Consider the following 20,219-nt stretch of genomic DNA (forward strand, 5'->3'; position numbering starts at 1 on the left):
ATCTTATCTTGTCTAGAAAATTAACAACTCGAAGGAAACTCATTTCAGTGGATTTGGCTTCCGAAGCTTTTGGTTTCGCAAATGTCCTGGTTACACGAATGCTTCCTTATAGCAGAGAAAGTACCTCATAGTCGACGCCAACAATGCGAATTAACTAAGCCTTCTAATAGAATGAGGTGGTTCATTGGTCATGAAATGAGTGTTACGTAAAATTGAGTATGGCCAGCAACAGCTGGATACAGTCTTTAATTCCAACAAATGACAATCACGAACAGAAAATCGTATCATGCGTTGAAAAAATAACTACTAGTTAATTAATGACATAAAAGTAAAATGTTGTTCTTGCACGTGAAATCGCGGTTCATCTAGGTCACTGACATTGTTTTCTCTTATTAAGAGCTGTCGGCGGACCAAAACCCACAGCATCACAGGGAATGCGGCTGTGCACGCACATTAACAGCGCCCGCAGTTATTTTCGGTGGTAGCGCCTACTTGCTGAGGCGCTCGTACAGCCTGTCCCAGAAGGCCATGCGCTCGCCGAAGAGCTCCTTGGCCACGCTGAGGCCGCTGTTGTCGATGCGCAGGTAGGACGGCGCGCGCTCGCTGAAAGCCGGCCACGTCACGCCCAGGTCGCCCCCTTTGTCCGGCGTTGGGTTTCTGGAAAAAGATTAGCACGCTACCTGTTACAGAATGCTCACGCTCCTCCAGTGTTCTTGACAGCAAGAAATGTTGATGCAAAAGAAAGCATCTGAAAGTCAGGACTTATTTAGCGTAACACAACTGCAGATGCAAGGGGCAGCGAGGGGAGCGTCATAATGGCAATGGCCGAACCTTCTAATCCCCGCACCTATACTCAAAAATTAAAGGTTTTACATAATCGGTTCCAAACTTCACAACTAACATTCGTCAAGTAAAGTAACCTAAAAACTAGGTTTCGGAAAACACAAGGAATTCTAGAAATTACGAGCTACGTTTCAGAAAGGGTAATTTTCAGTTGTTTGGGCATGCGCGAATGCATAGGCTTGTGGCCTGACTGACTGGAGAGAGCGTACCAGACACGTAAAGATGCACTTTCACAGTCTGGCCAAACGTGGTGTCAAACCAAAATCCGACATAATTTGTGAATCCACAGGTAGAACTACAGCACTCCCACTTCTTCACCAGCCTTGTAAGCGATCCATGGATCCGAGCCTGTCATGAGAGCAGGTCGTAAGTAAAGTACACCAGAGCAAGTAGCAAACAATACCTTCCCTGCGCGATAACAATGTGTATGTTACTGACGACAGCGACGCTAAAGAAGTGTTACTAGACACGGTTTTCCGAAATTCCTTCACAAAATAAGACAAAGTAAATATTCCAGAATTGGAATAAAGGACGACTGCCAATATGAGTAACTTAGATATCTTCAGAGTAGCGATGCACCTTAAAAAACTTAAAAAGGCAAGGTCTCTGCTCCCATATTACTAACGTCGACTTGCAGTAGGATTTTGGAAAATATACTGTGCTCCAATATTATGAATTATCTCGAAGAAAACGCTTTATTGACAAACAACCAACACCGGTACAGAATATGTCGTTCTTGTGAAACACAACTATCTCTTTATTCTCACTAAATAATGAGTGCTAACAACAGGGGACGTCAAATTGTTTCCATAGTTTTAGGTTTCAAGAAGCCTTTTTGTCAAAAGTCATAAACGAATTCTAATCAAACTGCGTGCCTATTGAGTATCGTCTCAGTTGTGTGACTGGATTATTGATTTCCTGTAAGAAAGATCACTATTCGTAATAAATGACGGAAAGTCATCGAGTACGACAGAAGTGATATCTGGCGTTCCCCACGTAAGTGTTATAGGCCCTCAGCTGTACCTGATCAACACTTAGGAAACAATCTGAGTAGTCGTCTTAGACTGTTTGCAAATGATCCAGCCATCTATCGTCTTGTAAAATCATCAGATGATCAAAACGAATTGGAAAATGATTCAGACAAACTATCTATGAGATGCAAAAAGTGGCAGTTTACTCTAAATAAAGAAAAGTGTGAAGTCATCCACTTGAATACTAAAATGAATCCGCTAAATTTCGGTTACATGATAAATCACACAAATCAAAACGCTGTAAGCTAAAATAATTAATTATGGACTACAATTACGTATAACTTAAATTAGAACGATGCCATAGATAATGTTGTGGAGAATGCAAATCAAAGACTGCGATTTATTGGTAGAATAGAGACTGCTTGTACAACGCTTGTCCGCCCTCTTCTGGAGTACTGCTTTGCTGTGTGGGATCTGTATCAGATATGACTGATCGAGAACATAGCAAAAGTTCAAAAAAGGACAGCTCGTTGTGTATTATCGCGAAATAGGGGAGAGAGTGCCACAGCTACGATACGCGAATTGGTGTGACAGTCATTAAAGCAAAGGTGTTTTTCGTTGCGCCAAGAACTCCTTATCAAATTTTAGTTACAAACTGTCTCCTCAGAGTGTTAAAATATTTTCTTCGTGCGCGCCTACACACGGGGAAATTATCATCATAACAAAATAAGAAAAATCAGAACTCGTAAGGAAAGATTTAAGTGTTCGTTTTTCCAGGGCGTTGATGAGAGTGGAACGGTAGAGAAGTAGCTTGTAGGTGGTTAGGTAAACCCTCTGCCAGGTACTTAATCGTGAACTACGCAGTAACATATAGATGCAGACGTAGATTAAGGTAACATGCATTCATTTACTCTCAATTACAGTACTACTCACACGGTGAATCCCTCTGCAGGATCTTCACTGTACTTTCGCGAACGGTACAGCTCTTTACATGTTTTGAGTAAAAGTGTGTACCCTGTTTACACTATTCATGTGTCAGGTCAACCATTACACTATTAGGTACAGGACAGAAATGGGATCTTGTCGCTAGCATCGGCGACTGCTCAGGAAACTTCTGGATATAAGCGTAGAAAAAATGCAAAAGCATCGTTGACTGGCTACCGATAAAAATGTGTCTGCAAGTGAAAAAGACGGAGCTTATTGTGATAACATAGTTTTCGAAAGTACCCAAATTCTGAACTTTGTAAATTCATGCTTGATTAGGCAAAGTACAGCAACTCAGAAGCGTCGTCTGAGCTTGCAGAATGGTGCTATTTACATATAAGTACATTTGTTCCAGATTGAAAATAGCTTAGGTGTTATGCAGAGTGAACACTGAGTACAAGAAGGTGTAATGGGGCACCCTCTAACACTACCTTATATATATATATATATATAGAAGTAGCCGATACCACGATTAATCCCAAATCTGGTATAGGTGAACATAGTCGTCTGTTTCCCTGCTAGAATTTCGTTTTATTTTGTGCACGATGTGTTATACTTCAGGCTAAAACGTATAAAAAGAAATTAATTTGTTATTAATTAATTTGTTATTACTCTGTACGTACAGCTAAAATTACTTTTCTTTTAGAAATATTTGAAATTACGAAATTTGTGGCATACTTAAAATTCATATTATTAATTGCGCACTCTAATGCTAATTATTACATTTATTTCTGGATTCATTAACAAAATAATGATTTGGCCTAGTAAAGATTCTTCTTCTGTCAAGAAAGTACGTAAACTCTTTTGCTTTTTAAACTCTTTGGAATATTGTGAGTACCGCAGAACGTTGGGAGCATTGGGGCATGCCTCTGATGGAAACGTACGTATAATTTTGTTCACATCAATGTAATTGATGGTTTTATGAAAGTGGAGATTGTAAAGTCAGTGCGATATAGAAGAATGGAATGAAATAAAAGGAAATCATAGCAACAGGTAGATCTTCATCAGTTATTTAGTCATCAGGAACCCACAACGTTAAGTTAAAATTTCAGCATTAAGAATGTACCCCTACACGCAAGAAGTGGAACCAACAACAAGAAGAGAAAATGAAGATAAATCGAAAGTTTCTCTTGTGTGTATCTTGTGTGTATCTTACTCCTCTCAAAGTGTTTGAAACTAATGAAGACACAAAGAAAAATTTAATAGTTATGTGTGTGAGGATAATATTAAAAGGGGCATTCAAGATGGAATGAAGCATGTAGGAGAAAATGTTACGGCATAAATATGCATGGGTGCTCATTCTGTCTGTGCTACAAGGTATGGTTATATGTATCGTTTCCAGCATACGAAAATAGTTCTGTATAACATCCACAAAAACGTCGAGCATTCGGGAACTGTGGAAGGTTTCCCTACTGTGGAGGACAACGACTACGGCGAACGCTATAAATTATCCATCTACAGCTCCTGTACCAAACTCAGTAAATTACAAACACTTCTACAGTCCTTAGGCACCGAAATTTTAAGTATGAGCTAGACAGGAGTTTGCGGAATTACCGCATAATTAGGAAGGGGAAATACAGTGAAATATTTTTTTAAGGATGGAATAATATTGGTCAGAATGTCACACAGTGCGTTTACCGTGTTGGAGAAATAAAAAGAAATAATATAAAGTTCATACGAAAAAGTCATTGTTTCTTTTAAGAATATTTATGAATTTTTAGGGATATTTCCACTCAAGTAAAAAGTATCAATTTATTACAGCCTTTCTGTTTTTTGCATTATATTTCATTGAGAATTTTATTTCTGCCTGAATATATTTTACGCATCAAATTCTGTACTTAATATGTCATAAGTGAAGGCCAAATACTTTGGAATAGAGACATAGCAACAATAAGGAATGTAATACGGGACTCCATTGAAAGATGGGTTGGATCTACTCAGCTATAATATGTACACTGCCCTTTATTCACAAAATTTATTTCTCATCAATAGCTGTCTTCTTGGTAGTCGCATAGGGTGACAATTATTGAACCATATGAAATAAAATTATCATAACTTCTCAACGGTTTGCCTTAGGACGTTCAAACGACACGGTTGGCCATGGGGCATGATGGGAAATAGTACGCGCATGTGCACGCGCCTTGTTGTTCTCATTTGGATGGGTTCGTCAACAAGTAAAATTGGCGTATTTGGGGGACTGAGAATCCGCATTTCGCGATCGAGAAATCTCTTGACCCTCAACGGGTGACTGTGTGGTGTGCAATTTCCCGTCACGGAATAATCGATGCGATATTCCTTGATGGCAGGGTGACTACAAAACGGTACGTGAAAGTTTTGAAAGATGATTTCATCCCCATTATCCAAAGTGACCCTGATTTTGACAAGATGTTGTTCATGTAAGACGGAGCTCGACCCCATTGAAGCAGGAGAGTATTTGAAGTCCTGGAGAAGCACTCTGAGGACCGCATTCTGGCTTTGGGGTACCCAGAGGCCACTGGCATGGGTCTCGATTGTTCACCATAGTCTCCGGATCTGAACACGTGCAACTCCTTTTTGTAGGGCTATATTAAAGACAAGCTGTGCAGTAACAACCCAAAAACTATTGCTGAACAGAAAAAAGCCATTCAGGAGGTCATCGACGGCATCATTGTTCCCAGACTTCCGCGGGTCATGCAGAATTTCGCTATGAGTCTGCGTCACATCATTGCTAATGATGGCAGGCATATAGAACATTTCATAATCTAAATCCGGATATCTGTAGTGAAGTTTACATGCTGAATAAAGTGTGAACACTCTGTAGTTTGTAACTAATTTACTTTTTTTCATATAGTTCAATATTGTTACCCTGTATATTGTTACATGACCCATTAGGAATTGCTAGACTCTATCAAAAGGCCTGTCAGTAGATGTTTTCATTGTGTCTGCAATACAAAAGGTTTTCTGTGCAAGCTATCAACTGATTACGTACTGCTTGCCGGTAGCATACGTTCAGAAATCTCCAGGAAAGTGACTTCCGGGAAGGTATTTCCATGTTTAGACACGCCATCCGCTTATCGCGTACTTCTAAATATGAGCCGGAGGTTTTGTACAAAATGTGTCCCTTAAGGTAACTTTTCGACTATGACCCAGTTTTTACTGATTATTAATATTATAGCATCCACGGTTAAGAGCTCCGTTCACTGTTCTTTATTTGTGAAAGATTTTTACATTTTCCGCTATTTTTCCAGCATCTCTGGAACTATTAATTAAGACCAGAAAATGTATTATTTTACTAACTGTTCAAATCATATTTTTAATTTTCCTTGACGTTAATGGAATGAACCTGCATTAAATTATGTGATGCTGAAGAAATTAGATTAGGAAATGAGACACTAAAAGTAGTAGATGAGTTTCTTTATTTGGACATCGAAATAACTGATGATGATCGAAGCGGAGAGAACACAAATTTCAGACTGGCTATAGTAAGAAAAGCATTACTGGAAAAGAGGAATTTGTTAACATCTAATATAAATTTTAGCGTTATGAAGTCTTTTCTAAATGTCCTTGTTTGGAAAGTAGGCTGGTATGAAACTGAAACGTGGACGATAAGCTGTTCAAATAAGATGAGAATAGAAGTTTTTGAAATGTGGTGCTACAGAAGACTGCTAAGAATTAGATGGATAGATCGAATGAATAATGAGGAGGTACTTAATCGAATTTGGGAAAAAAGGAAATCTATGGCATAACCTGACTGAAAGAAGATGTCAGTTGATAAGGTATGTCCTGAGGCTAGAAAGAATCACAATGAAGGGAAGTGTGGGGTAAATTTGTACAGGGAGACCAAGAGATGAATACAGTAATCGGTTCAAACGCGTGTAGAGTGCAGTAGTTACTCAGAGATGAAGAGGTTTCACATAATAGAGCTTAAAATTCAACACACGATTTACAGTGTCAAAGAGTCACTGAGATTTCTAGGCCACACATGAGACGATAAATGTATTTGTCTGTCACACGTGAGGTATACGAAGACACTAACGTTTTAAAGTATGTTAGCCACAAAAGGTGAGGAGGAAGTCGAACATGCTTGTTGTAGTTTTATCAAACCATTGTACGACCCAAATCTTTGTGTACTCAGTCATCCTGTCTGAAGATCCTTGGTGAACTCCAATACAAGGAGTCAGGTTAACCATGGGAGCTCTGAGGACGAGACCTATACTCAGCCTCTGTGTTTAGGCTAGGGAGCCACCACTTTTCCTCGGACGTCACATACTCTTGGTAAGACAAGTATACAAACTTTTTTCCTCTCTCTCTCTCTCTCTCTCTCTCTCTCTACCTCCCTCCCCCCTCTCTCTCTATACCCCCTCCCTCCCTCCCCCCCTCTCTCTCTCTTTCTCTCCCTCTCTCTCTAACACACACACACAAACATAAAACACACACATACGCAGTGATTTTGGCCGGAGATATTTGCTACAAAGTGTCTGCCAGTAATAGAAACTCGACAATGAACTGTTTTGACTGCACATAAACACTGCGATACATAGTGCAAATGTCACTTATTAAAAATATGAATACTTATACGAAATTAATACTGTGTGAATAAAATCATAGCATAGAAAACAATGTAGGTTGTGCTATGTTCTGCCGAAACGTCGGGTACTACCAAAATATTTTTTTTCTCCCCAATCAGATATCTGTCTTCTCTACGGAAGGATATGCCATTCAGAAAGGTCATGAACAGTCTCACCTAAGACCTAATCATGTTAGTTGTCAAGAGTCTCCTTCAGTCTTTGCAGTGGTCCAATATGATGCATAAACCTCATAAACTTATTTTGGACACCAAGCAAGAAACGGAAAAAACAATACAACTGGCCAACAAGAAAAATTTTTGTGGGTAAGCGCCACATAGGAATGATATTCAATTAACATTTGACAGACTAGCAGAAGCTATGAGGTTTCCACAAGTACATGTTTTCGAACTATCACGAACTGAAATTAACATCTTTAAAAAACGAGCTTTTTTAGATATGGAAAGCAGGTGGAATCAAACTAAGATTATAGGATGTAAAATTTACTCAAAAGTACAAGCAGATATTCCCCGAAAACCTTGATTTACTTCATTTAAAGGAAGAAGAAGACAAATACCATAGCTAAAAAAGGATAAAATTCAACCATAGTTCAGCTTCTAGCCATATATGAATCAAGTTTATTTGGTCCCAATATTGTGAGGGTTCTTGGATATCAATCGGAATTTTAAGCCATTCGCTTTCCCTGCACGCTGTATGACAACTACAAACATATCTATTGATCATTATAGTAACACCTGATAATGAACTACAAACTGCTCTCCACTAATAGCTATCCACTAACATTATGATTGTACATAAAACATTATCTAAATTTTTGTGTGAATTTAATATATTTGTTCAAACAAAACTGAAGTATGCGCATGAAATTAAAACGTAATTTGTGTTAAGAGCTCTTGTAATATGTAGACGGATGTATGGTCAATATGACTAAATACCAAAATAAATAAATAATGAGATACATAGATACTTGTATCAAGAGCAAGGAAGGTACCCTGTTTTGGCGAAGTTGGTCCACAGCTTTGTCAGGTTCGCAATGGTTTTGCTTTCTGCTGATGTGGGCTCGGCGGCGACGTCGAACAGAGAGGACCGGAACAGGTAGAACACGTCGTCCCCGTGGCACGCACCTGCACCACAGTCACCGAGTTGTATACATTCGATTGTTTCAAGGAAGTAAACAAAAAGATTCCATACCTTTGCAATATGTACTCGTAAAAGATTTCACAAATAAGAAACAGTACAAATCGCTAAAGAATCAAATATTATTTCTGCAATATTACTGGTAATCTGTTGAGAAAGAAGCCGAAGATATTGGCGGAGAAATTTAAAGTAGCCAATTTATACATGATAGGTTTTTTGTGGAAGGCAATTTAAAAATCAAAACGTCATTTTAGTCAACACAGGAAGCTATTAAGCAGGACTCTGAGGCGATCGAGAATGTGGAAGCAGTCCTTCATAGTACCAGATTGCTCATCAAGATATCTGTAGTAATTTCGTCAAATAATATGAATTTGAAATTGTCGATTGTTTGTTATACGCACTTTCTCTCGTGCATTGTGACAATTCTACAGATTTTATTCTCGAGTTCAACGACTTATAGGCACTCACATTTGTTAATTTTATTGTCCAGCATCTTCGACGTAATAGACATGAAGACATGAAGCTGCACCCAATTCGCCTTGTGACTGAATTCACAATATTGTATGCAGCCACTTGATAAATCGCCTTGAGAGCCGAAACAAGTAGCGTTTAGAATAAAAGTGCTGCTGCTACTGACATTTTATTCAATTCAACTCAAATTTGTTTCACCTGTTTGCTACTTGCAGAAAAGACAAAAAACGCAGCTTGACTCTAGACGACGTGAAGATGGAGGTCATTGTGTCTACGATAGACTTTTTAGAACGAGTACATTTCTTCGTCTCTGAAGTTAATCATTTCTTGATCCACGGTGCCACATGCGAACTGCAACACAAGGCAAGTGCCACGTGGCATCGACATCTGGCTACATGAAAGCGCTGCTTCTGGGTACAAGCTGCCGATTCGCGGTTGCCTGCCAGTCACTTGCTGCATTAACAAAGGCAATAATCGTCGTGCAGCCATCCCACCGCACGTTACTTACGTTTGAAATGTCCACTGAAGCTCATCAAAATGACTTGTCATGTGACATCCGAAATGGGGTGGTGCATACGGAAGATCATCCCCAGGAAACAGCAGTTTAATCCTCCCGAAGAGGATTGAAGCAAAACGGTCGAAACGTCGGGTTTAACATTGGCGTTAGTTTCAAAATGACGTATCCCAATGCCCAAAAGGATTTTTTTTTTCAAATTCACACAGGTTGTGGAAGCCTTCGCACTTATACAAGCGGAGATATTTCGACAACAAAGAGGTAAACAAAATTTTCTTGAAAATTATTTCATAGAAATCTGCAGGTGGAGTGTCATCCAGCTACCTATCACAAAAGATTTATCAGTTTATCAACGTGCAAGTGATGTCGATAAATAAAACAGAGTCCACAAAAAGTCCACTTGAAGTGCAAGAGGTCTGGTCAAGTAAAATTAGCATATCGATAAGTACTTTAACTGTAAGAAAATATAGAGGTTCTTAAAAAGTTACAAGTTGAGACAAATCCGAGCTACAAATCAGCTTTCCACTGAATAAGGAAGTATTCACTGGTCAAATAAATTGTTGGATGACATCGTCGGCAACCACTGATGTTTCGACAGGAAAACGTAGCAAGTAAGCGCTGTGCAAGCGAATTTAAAACCTCGGTGTTCAGAGGAACTCGGAAAATACACGTACAAACACACATATTGCAAACAAAAGCGCCATCACAAACCAAAGATGACCGACGTCAGAAGTTATCAATATTGAATTTAATAAACAAGGGTCGAGGTAGCATAAACTCTGGCCCTCCGCTTTTTGACAAGGGAGGGAGCAGGATTCCAAAAAGAATTTAAACAAAAACACCATGTCTCTTCTGTTTATAAGGTTACTTGCTAATTTAAATTCAACAAATTCCTTAATAACACTATCCCAGTAGCTGGAAGTACATGCCAGAATCCCCGTGTTGTTGTATTCCATAGGATGACGAGAGCCAAGACAATGTTCTACAATAGCGAACTTGCTCGGCTGTTGTAAGTGTGTGTGCTGCTTATGCTCAGTACACCGGTTCTCCGCAAACCTTATAGTCTGACCAATTATGACACGCCACAACTGCAAGGACCCACCTTACACAAACAAAGATCACCGTTTGCGGGACCTAAAAGGGCCCTGATCTTAGATGGTGGTCGAAAAATACACTCGCATCATATTTACGCAAAACACTACCAATCCTGTTCAAAATTTTTCCTGTGGCCATAGACTTTGGTGCCACCTCCGTATTATCATCACTTACCCGGTGCACAGTTGGTGGATATCGCAACGTACGTCTGATATGTCTTTCACTATAACTATTGTGATTAAAGGTGACTGCGAGATGGGCTATATAGGCAGGCAAATTCTCAGGCTTCGAAATGACATGGGCCCTGCGAACCAATGTACGAAGTATCCCCTGACGTTCAGCTGGATGGTGACAACTATCAGCCTGCATATACAAGTCACTGTGAGTAGGCTTCCTGTAAACGGCATGCCCCAACTACCATCCACCTTCCTCCTGACAAACACATCAAGGAAGGAAAGGCGGCCATCCTCTTCCAAATCCAACATGAAACAAATATTTGGGTGAATAGAATTAAGATGTTCTAAAAATCGTTCAAATTCTCACTGCCATGAAGCCAAACAACAGAAGTATCACCGACACCAAGTTAAGTTCCTCAAAATCTTAGAGGAGGAGGAGATTAGTGTTTAACATCCCATCGAAAACGAGGCCATTATAGTCGGAGCAAAACCTCGGATTAGGGAAGGATGGGTAAAGAAAGCGGCCGTGTTCTTTCTAAGGAGCCATCGCGGCATTTGCATTAAACGATTTAGGGAAATCAGAGAAAACATAAGTCAGTAGGGCCGGACGCGGGTTTGAACCGTCGTCTACCCGGATGGGAGTGCAGTGTGAAACCACTGCGCTGCCACGCTTGCTACTCGAACTCTTGCATAAAAAAATTGGTAATAATAGGTGACAACGGGCTTCCCATCACAACTCCAACTCTCTGCTCGTAGAACTGGCCAATGAATAAAAAGTTAGTGAAAGTCAACACGTGTCGAAAGAGGTTCGTTAATTCAGCACCAAACCTAACATCTATCAACCGTAACGAATCAGAGGAACACCTACTAGAATATCAGAGGTATTCAAACGCATTCCCTCTAACTGGCGTAATAAATCCACCGAGTTCTTAATGTGGTGCTCACACCGACCTACTGTGTGTGTGTGAAATCTTATGGGACTTAACTGCTAAGGTCATCAGTCCCTAAGCTTACACACTACTTCACCTAAATTATCCTAAGGACAAACACACACACCCATGCCCGAGGGAGGACTCGCACCTCCACCGGGACCAGCCGCACAGTCCATGACTGCAGCGCCTGAGACCGCTCGGCTAATCCCGCGCGGCGACCTACTGTAGGGTTCAACAGAGTAGCAAGGTGTTTTGCTACATGACATGTCGGAGCGCCAGTGTTACAATCGGACGAAGAGGGACTTCTTCCTTGTAGTTCTTAAGGAGGCCATACAAGCTAGAGGGGACAGCACAATAAGAATTAAGACTCTTGGTAGTCTCTTGCGATAAGAAACTTTTCTTTAGCAGGCTGTTAGTCTTCCTCTCAACATTTTTTGTGTGGTCAGCACCGACCCTTCGACACGCTGAATGAGACAGTAAACACTGCAGCGTTTGAACATAATTCTGTTTGTCCGAAACAACGGTATCATTGCCCTTGTCCTCAGGTAAAATAACAATATCCGGCTCAGCCCTAAGTGAACGTTAAACAGTCTTCTCAGCGGCTGCGATTACTCTTTACATGCCCCAGTCAGCACACGACATGCCTCCCTCCTAGCCTCCTAGCATCCTAGCCTCCTCCAGGAGGTTGTTTCAAAACAGCGAGTTCAACAGAACTAATAAAATCAACCATTGGAAAGCGCACGGATAAAGTTATGTCGTCAAAAGCTTTCTCCGTGATCTTTATCACAGAACCTCGAGATATAGTATTATCACAGAGCCTCAAGATACAGTATTAGACCCCAAGCCACGGTCTCTCAAAGTATTTATTGCTGAGAAATTGTTATAATGGATAACATGTGGCGTTCATATTGACTGCTATCCTAGGTAACTTTAGTATCCACCAAAGATTCATATTCTCCATACATCCAGAGTATCGATATGGAGGATAGGTCTAAAGATATTCGAGCTCTATTCCACCAATGCAGCTTGCTCCTGTGGAGGGCGCCACCATTGACGAGGCCATATCACGTGGGCCCGTTCACTGACGCGACACTGTTAGTAAACACTGCAGCCCTGCATTTTTCTGGTAGTTCTCGCTGTTATACGAGGCCTTTGATAAACAAATTGGTAGCAAAGTGATTGATCTTGGCACCTTTACATTTTACGATTCGGGCCGCTCCCTGGAATGTTTGTGCATGCTTAAAGCGATTTACGCTACACTCTGGCTAGTTGCCGCTTCATAAGCTCCACCGTCACCAACAATAAGAACCGCCTCTTTGTTTTAGTGGTCTCTGCGTCATTGTCAGTGCAAGTGATCATAAACTGTGTCCTACTTATACTGTGTAGGATAGGAAATTGGCGTGGAGGGCTTTTGCACCGCGCAGCTATTCATTCTGAAGCATTAATTCCGAGTACCTGGAGATATGGCAGCAGCAGCTGTAGCTGGAACAGCAGCGATAACTGCCAAAATGGCAAGAGCGAGAAAACAAGTAGGAATTCCAACAGCAACAGTAGGAATTATTGTTACAGCTACTGCAAAACCAACAAGTCTGCAACTGCAGCATCAATGCCCCCCTTCAATCATTCACTTACTTCTATGAGGCAAACAGATCGAGCCCTATTTGTACCTGGATCAGTTCACCAATGTGTGAATGTAATCAAGAAGAGCGGACAATTGAGCATTTAGTCCAACGCTGTCCACTTCATACATACCCTGGAATTTCCGATGACTTGTTCACTCTCACACCCAGCTTAATTAACTGGTTGAAAAACACGGACTTCAAGGTTTATTCTTGTCTTATATCATATGCATATTGTATCATATTTGCACATATATCAACTGTATATTGTATAAAATCACCATACGATTAAATAAAAATAAATAAAAGAGGCAAACGAGAGTTGGATGGACTTTTTACGTTGTTTTGTTCTTCACTGAAAGGCAAGTCACATAACTGACACTGAACGCCACTACAATCTTACAGCCTTCTGCTAATAATGGTACGAAGTGATGCAAAAACTATACCCATGCTCAGACCCCAGAAGTTTGAGCTCCACTGATGTTTGTGGTTTGCTGACTATTGTGGTCAGCAAACCCACGTTGTTGCAAGTTACAACTAGGATCGATTTTAATCGATATGTTCAGCAATATAAGCAAACATTGCAACCTGGGTGCTTACTTGTAACGCTTAGCATCCATTTGTTGTTCTTCCTGTAAGTACTGTTGCGTATAGTATATGAAATCGTTCAGGTCCAGCCTTGAGCGACATGCTAAAATTGCCGATGTGTTCTACGATGAACTGATGAGTCAGTCACCTTCGTCATCCAGTATATGCAGCAACCGATTGTCCAGTAGTACGGTGAAGCAGGATTCCGTAATTAGAGCAACGGTTAGTGGTCCACCGCCCTCATCATTGGTAGGCGCACCAAACACAATTACTTTGTTCACTGTCGGCGTGTCCCACAGCGAGTGGAAAATGTTTCCTTCCTCTTGCTGTCAGAAAAATATCAGAAAAGCTAGCACAGCAACGTCCCTGCCCATTCTGTGCCGTGAACATATGTGTGCTGCAAGTCGGGTCATCAAGCAAGTGCTTGCTTTGACTGGTGAGCGACAAGAACGACAGCTGCCAGCATGCTGCATGCTGTCTTGGCGGTGCCAGTAGCAACAGCAGACGGGATGCAGAAGCTCGTGCTTCAGCTGGAAATTATCGCAACAGTGGCAGAATTCCACTTGGACACGGAGGAAGCCACGTCTTTCATTAATGTGGAGACGTACTGGAGTACTGGCTCGTCAGATCTGCAGTATCATTGGCGTAGGGAGATGACGTTCAGTGGAAAGTCGATACAATTGCAGTGTCAGATAGTGGTCCAAACTAAGTATAAAAATGTCACTTGGCAACCTACCCTGCTGGTAGTAAACACTGGGGCATCTAATAACATTTATTATGTCTTAGACCCTCTTGCGCTTTTCGGCGTCCAAATTCAAGACCAAGGGAATCTAGTCTCAACCACAATTTCATTCGGAGAACTTGTTATGTTAGGTGCCCAATATAAGCAATGGTTTGTATCAACATTAGATTGTGCAACAGGGTTTCAAGTCTATGTATTCTTGAAGAAAACCAGCGCTAAGTTTTGTAGAGTACCTCCAGAGCCTTTCACTACAAGATAAGCGGACGTAGTAAGATTAAAAAGTACGGAAGTAATATCCCCAATTACGACAAACCAGTGGGCAATGGTATTAGGAATTCAAATGCGCCACTTCGAATTTCTGATCGTGTAAGTCTACCGTTAATGCTTAAGCTAATGTAGATCTGTATCCAACGGACTTATTGTCAAAGCCAACTACGGGTATCATTCTTCCAAAATGGCCTTTCTGATGCGTATTTTCAGTCACTTGTAGATGATTTAGTGATTTATATGTCATTCGACGTATACAGGGCGAAGAAAAACTGCCGCACATGGAAATCGTCCAGATTCAAGACAAAAGTTTGTCTAGCAAACTCAGATCGGGTGCATTTTGAAAATGCATGTGTAAAAGCGAGAAGCTGACAACAGTGTCACACCATGCAGCGCATAGCAACCTACAGAGGATCGTGTATCATCCCGCGCTATCGTACCAGCCGCTGTAGTTCACTGAGCAGCCCGCTGGGTCATCAAATCTACATCCACCACGAAGCTACGGTTTCAATCCCCGTCAGGTTCATTTTATACTTTTTAGATGTCCGTTCCCTAGTTCTCGTCGTTTTCAAGCAGGGCATCACTTTGTCACGTGACAATAGCGTATCACATGAGAGTGGGTTCCATTCCATGGCATGTATGTGTCTACTAACCGCGCGGTGCACGGCCATTACTGGTCCTGTCTAGTTCATGTAGAGCGGCTTCACGATGGAGTACACAAACGATGAATAAGTCGATATGCATGGTGCATCCGATACCCAAGCAGCAGCTGCTGCTGCTGCTCATGCGCATACTGCGCAGTACCCTCAAATATCCCATCCCGATACGAATGTTTTTCGTCGCCTGGAGCAATGCCCTCGGGAAACCGGTAATCTTTTTCCGCAATTAATGGAGAGAGGTCGTCCAAGGATTAGACTACTCGACAAACAGAGGACGTTATTCTTGGAACCGTTCGGCGATGCCCCCGTGACATCGAAAGAAAGTCCCAGGTATCTCGAAGACTGGTTGTTAAAGTGTTTCACAATGACGAACCGCATCCACATCATTACAATTTAACTCAACACCATCAGGCAGAAGACCGCCTTCGACGAGTACAGCTTCGTGAAAGGCTTTTGCACTAAGTGGAAGAAACGAACATTTTATAAATAATGCGATGTGCTTTGACGAAGGTATTTTCAACACAACCACATGTCACCCGTGAACTTGGCTTTCAGGCACGTTTTGGCCTAAACGTGTGGGCTGGAATCATGGGAGGAGTGCTTGCAGGCCCTTATCTATTGCTGTATAAGCTAAATGCGCCACTGTATCGTACAGTACTTTGTAACACTTAGCCTGACGAATTAGAAAAGTTCCTCTTGGTGTTCGGCGACAGCTATGGTTTCAGCATGATGGTTTACCACCGTAATTTGGAATGAATGAGGTAACTATTTAAATGAAGCTTTTCCAGTGAAATTGATTGGTCGTGGAGGTCCAGCGTTCTGGCCTCCACGTTCCCGGATTTTCATTCACTAGATTTTTATTTGTAGGGACACTTAAAGGATCAAGTTTATAGTACTCTACTCACGGATGGACACGATCCAATAGCTTGCGTGCATGCCACGTCGGCGTTGATGGATGCAGGTATGCGGCGTAGGGTCCAGCAAAGTGTGATCCAGTGAGTGGCGAAGTGTTTGCAAATGCAAGGTGATCGCTTTGAATATCTTCTCTAAAGTGAACTTTGCTCGTATGTGTAGGTACCGGCTCTGTGAAGTTAAGACTGGACGTCAAACGTACAGAATGGGATTATTGTGAGTAGTATATCTTATTCTTTTGTGTTTCTTGTACCTCGTTCGATACAACCGTTGTTACTGTAGGCACTATCATTTTCTCTTCGCTTTGTGTCATGGAGGAAACAAAGTGGTCGTTTAAGTCTGTAAGAAGATCACGTTACGTTTCAATGTTTGAATAAAGGAGACAGTAACAGGAAGAAATACACAAAATAACGCTTTTAGGAGGTGTAAATCAGATACAGTTTGATACTTTAATTGAAAAAAAGTTTATGCATATCCATTCTCCACAGCAGTGCCTCGCCTCAAAGAGCCAATGGGACAGCAACGGCAGAGCGGAGGGTTCATGTTACCTGTTCTGGCTACGCTGCAGGCAGTTGCAGCGTGGCCAGAGCCTCGTTTTAAAAGTCGCGCTTTTATTAAACCTGTTGACAGGATTAGATTTCGCTAGGTACACTTTTGAATAGAACTGGAATGAGGAATCGCGTAACGACCGTCAAATGGGGCCTTTTTTCCTCATCCTGTCTGGTTATAACGGAATGCTATTTGGGGTCGCGAACATACATAGAGCAGCTCATCCAAATATCATCGGTTGTATTAATTATTTAGATAACTTGCTAATTACTGGGGCCACATGGGAACAGTGCCTTCAAAATCCACAGATGTTGTCTGTACAACTTCGAGCCCATGGTCTGTGTTGTCACCTCGATATTTATTAAGTGCTGACCGTTTCTTGCCCACACATAATCATATAGACACAATCAGTAACTTACCATCTCCTAAGAACCTCAAGGAACAACCGTTGTTCATGGGCAAACTAATTATTATGGAAATTCCTTCCCAAAAAGGTACATATTTCCTACGCGCTAAATCAAATGCGTAAAGAAGGAATTAAATTTTTGTGGTCAGAGGCGCGCCAAAGAATTTTCATGCAACTTAAAAAGTGCTTTTGGTGGGCCCCTTGCTTAGCAACGTTCAAGTTAAGCAAACACCTAACACTAGCCACTCATGTCTCATATTGCAGAATCTTTATAGTGCTGCCTCCACGCCTATAACACAGAGCAGTTCATTGTCTCTGCATCTAAAACATTAAATATGGAACAAGGAAATTATTTGAATACCGAGAAAGAGGCGTTGGCTATCATACACGTCGTCGAAAATTTCCACGTCTATCTTTGTAATAAGTTTCACAGTATCACCGACCACAAGCCCCTTATTTAGTTACTCAGTCCTCAGTCTAAGCTTCCCGATACGACGGCGCAGCCGTTGCACCGGAGGGAGTCGTTCCTAAGTAACTATAACTACTAGATCAATTATAGACCCACCACAAAGCACTCAAATGCGGACGCGCATTCCCACTTGCCGTGTAGCCAAGATGCAGAGTCTGACAGACGTGAAGTGCTGAGTTTTGCTTTAGAACCCAGCAGTGATACATCCTCGACGATCACCCTATTATGGCATACAAGTAGCAGCAGAAAGAGGCTATGATCCTCTGAGGGTGTTGTCTACTGTATGTGGTGTTGGCCAGACCATCTGCCTAAGGGGGCAGACTCGGCATGGCGCTCATATTTTTCATTAGGGCACCGGCTTAACGTGACAGACGGTACATGGTAATGCAAGCTTCCTCGGCGAAACTCGGTGAGGAAATTTTCTCGGTATATCATCCGAGTCAAGGTGTTGTTCTGCGGCAATGTATCAACAAATTTCTTACCCGTCTTCTGGCGAAGTGTGAGATTCATGTCCATTGTGTCTTTATAGCTGCTGGACCACTGGCTCTTCTATCTCGCCTGCAACGGCTGTGCCAATCGCGCACCTCCGGAAAGAGTGGGGCGGACGCACAGGAGGGCCCGGGCGTCGCGTCCTGGCGCTGCCTGTCTGCTCCATCTGATGCCTCTGTCATCTTCCATCAAAACGCTCTTGGCGTATTCTTGCCACCACCACATCCCATGCGGAGCTCAGCTGGAAATCGCTATCCCAGCTGACAAGATCACATAGCGCTGCAGACGAGGCAAAGGAGCCAGTGATACAGCAGCTATAAAGACACGCAGTAGACGTGAACCTCACACTTTGCCTGAAGATGACTAGTAAGAAACTTGTCGACAAGTTGCCGCAGAACGACGTCTTGGCTGACAACCTGAGAAAACTTCATCATCAATGATAGTGTCTTGTTGAATCTGAATGCCGGATGGTAATTGCACCCACTCTTCGCCCCTGAACAGAAGCTTCTCCATGTTGCACGTTGGGGACTGTGCAGAATGAAGGCAGCAGCGTGGCGTCATGTGTACTGGCCCAGTGTGAACGCCACCATTGGATCTTTGGTCTTGAGCTGCCAGGTCTGCGCCCACAATCAGCCCCGGTACTGCGTTTCAACCTTTGGCCATACACTGCCACCCTTGACAAAGGGTACACACCGATTTCGTTGGGCGATCTTGAGGAGCAATGCGATTGTTGGTTGTCGACACCCTCTCTGACTTTCCATATGTGGAATCGATGGCCACTACCACCACTGCAGCTACAATCCGTATCTTCTCCACCATATTTGTAACAGAAGAGGCGTCTCCCAACCTGGTTTCTGACAACAATCTCAGTTCACGACATCTGCATTTCAGGATCTGTATAGAGCACCAGACCACAGACCCTATCTATGCAGCATTCAGTGTAGAAGCCGAGTGTATGGGCAGCACCTTCAAACTGCAGATGCGCAATATAATGACGACATCCGACTACAGGTAAGCATTCACCAGTTTCGACGTGGTGGTCCACTTCAGTAAATGGACGTAGTCTGGCTGAAATTTTACATGCGCTCCCACCCCACACCATCTTCAACCTGCTGTACACGATACAGGGGGCTCACCACCCACGCACACAGCCATATTTCTAAGTGAGCTCCTACATCTGGGTTCGTACTTTACACCAGGACCCCTGGGGGGCTCATGGTGTTATCATTGGCAAGAGGGGGCGGCAATTGTTTGATGTTACGACTGGCTGGGAGCAAATGGTCAGGCATTACAATCAGCTCCAGGAGGTGCAACAAGGCATACCACCTCCCCTCCTTCTCCCTCCTTCCTCCTCAACTGCCGACAGGATATGCTTTACTTAACCATGCCAGGGACAACAATCTGGCTACCACCGCTACAGCTCTCTTCCCCATTTTTAGCCGCCGATAGGACGTTGACAGTGACAAGTAATGGGAGCTGATTGCAGTGCTCATGGAAACCGAACCATTGTCCCTATCTGAACCACAGCTGACAGCCACTCCCCTTTTGGCAGGACCAAGCGGCGCCACTAAACCGCCAGTCAGCTGACAATTCCACAGACAGCGTTGACTGCCAGTCTGTTCCACCAGTCTCTGTGTCACTACCAGAGAGAGTGATCATAAACTGTTTTCTGTCTCAAACTGTTTTATGTTCCGGGCAATAGCAGCTGTTAAAGACGCGATATTAGGAAGAACTCCAATAACAGCTGGTAAAATTGTTGTTTACTAAAACACAACTGGTTTCGCGGCTTAAAGCCACGTCATCAGGTCCAATAACGTTAAAAGATCATAGT

The 20,219-nt window shown here is 42.3% G+C and overlaps 1 protein-coding gene across 1 annotated transcript in view; it reads right to left on the minus strand.

The window, feature by feature from the left end:
* Positions 1-422: 422 nt before the first annotated feature.
* Positions 423-20,219, minus strand: part of LOC126456363 (juvenile hormone esterase-like) — a 120,713-nt gene continuing 100,916 nt past the window's right edge. The window contains exons 10-11 of the mRNA XM_050092117.1: positions 8,355-8,487; positions 423-657 (exon numbers count right to left, since the gene is read on the minus strand). Of these exons, the coding sequence (XP_049948074.1) occupies positions 489-657; positions 8,355-8,487 (302 nt within the window). The 3' untranslated portion in view covers positions 423-488. The remainder of the gene's footprint in view (positions 658-8,354; positions 8,488-20,219) is intronic.

The sequence above is a fragment of the Schistocerca serialis genome, chromosome 2, assembly GCF_023864345.2.
Source record: "Schistocerca serialis cubense isolate TAMUIC-IGC-003099 chromosome 2, iqSchSeri2.2, whole genome shotgun sequence".
In the NCBI taxonomy this organism is placed as follows: Eukaryota; Metazoa; Arthropoda; class Insecta; order Orthoptera; family Acrididae; genus Schistocerca; species Schistocerca serialis.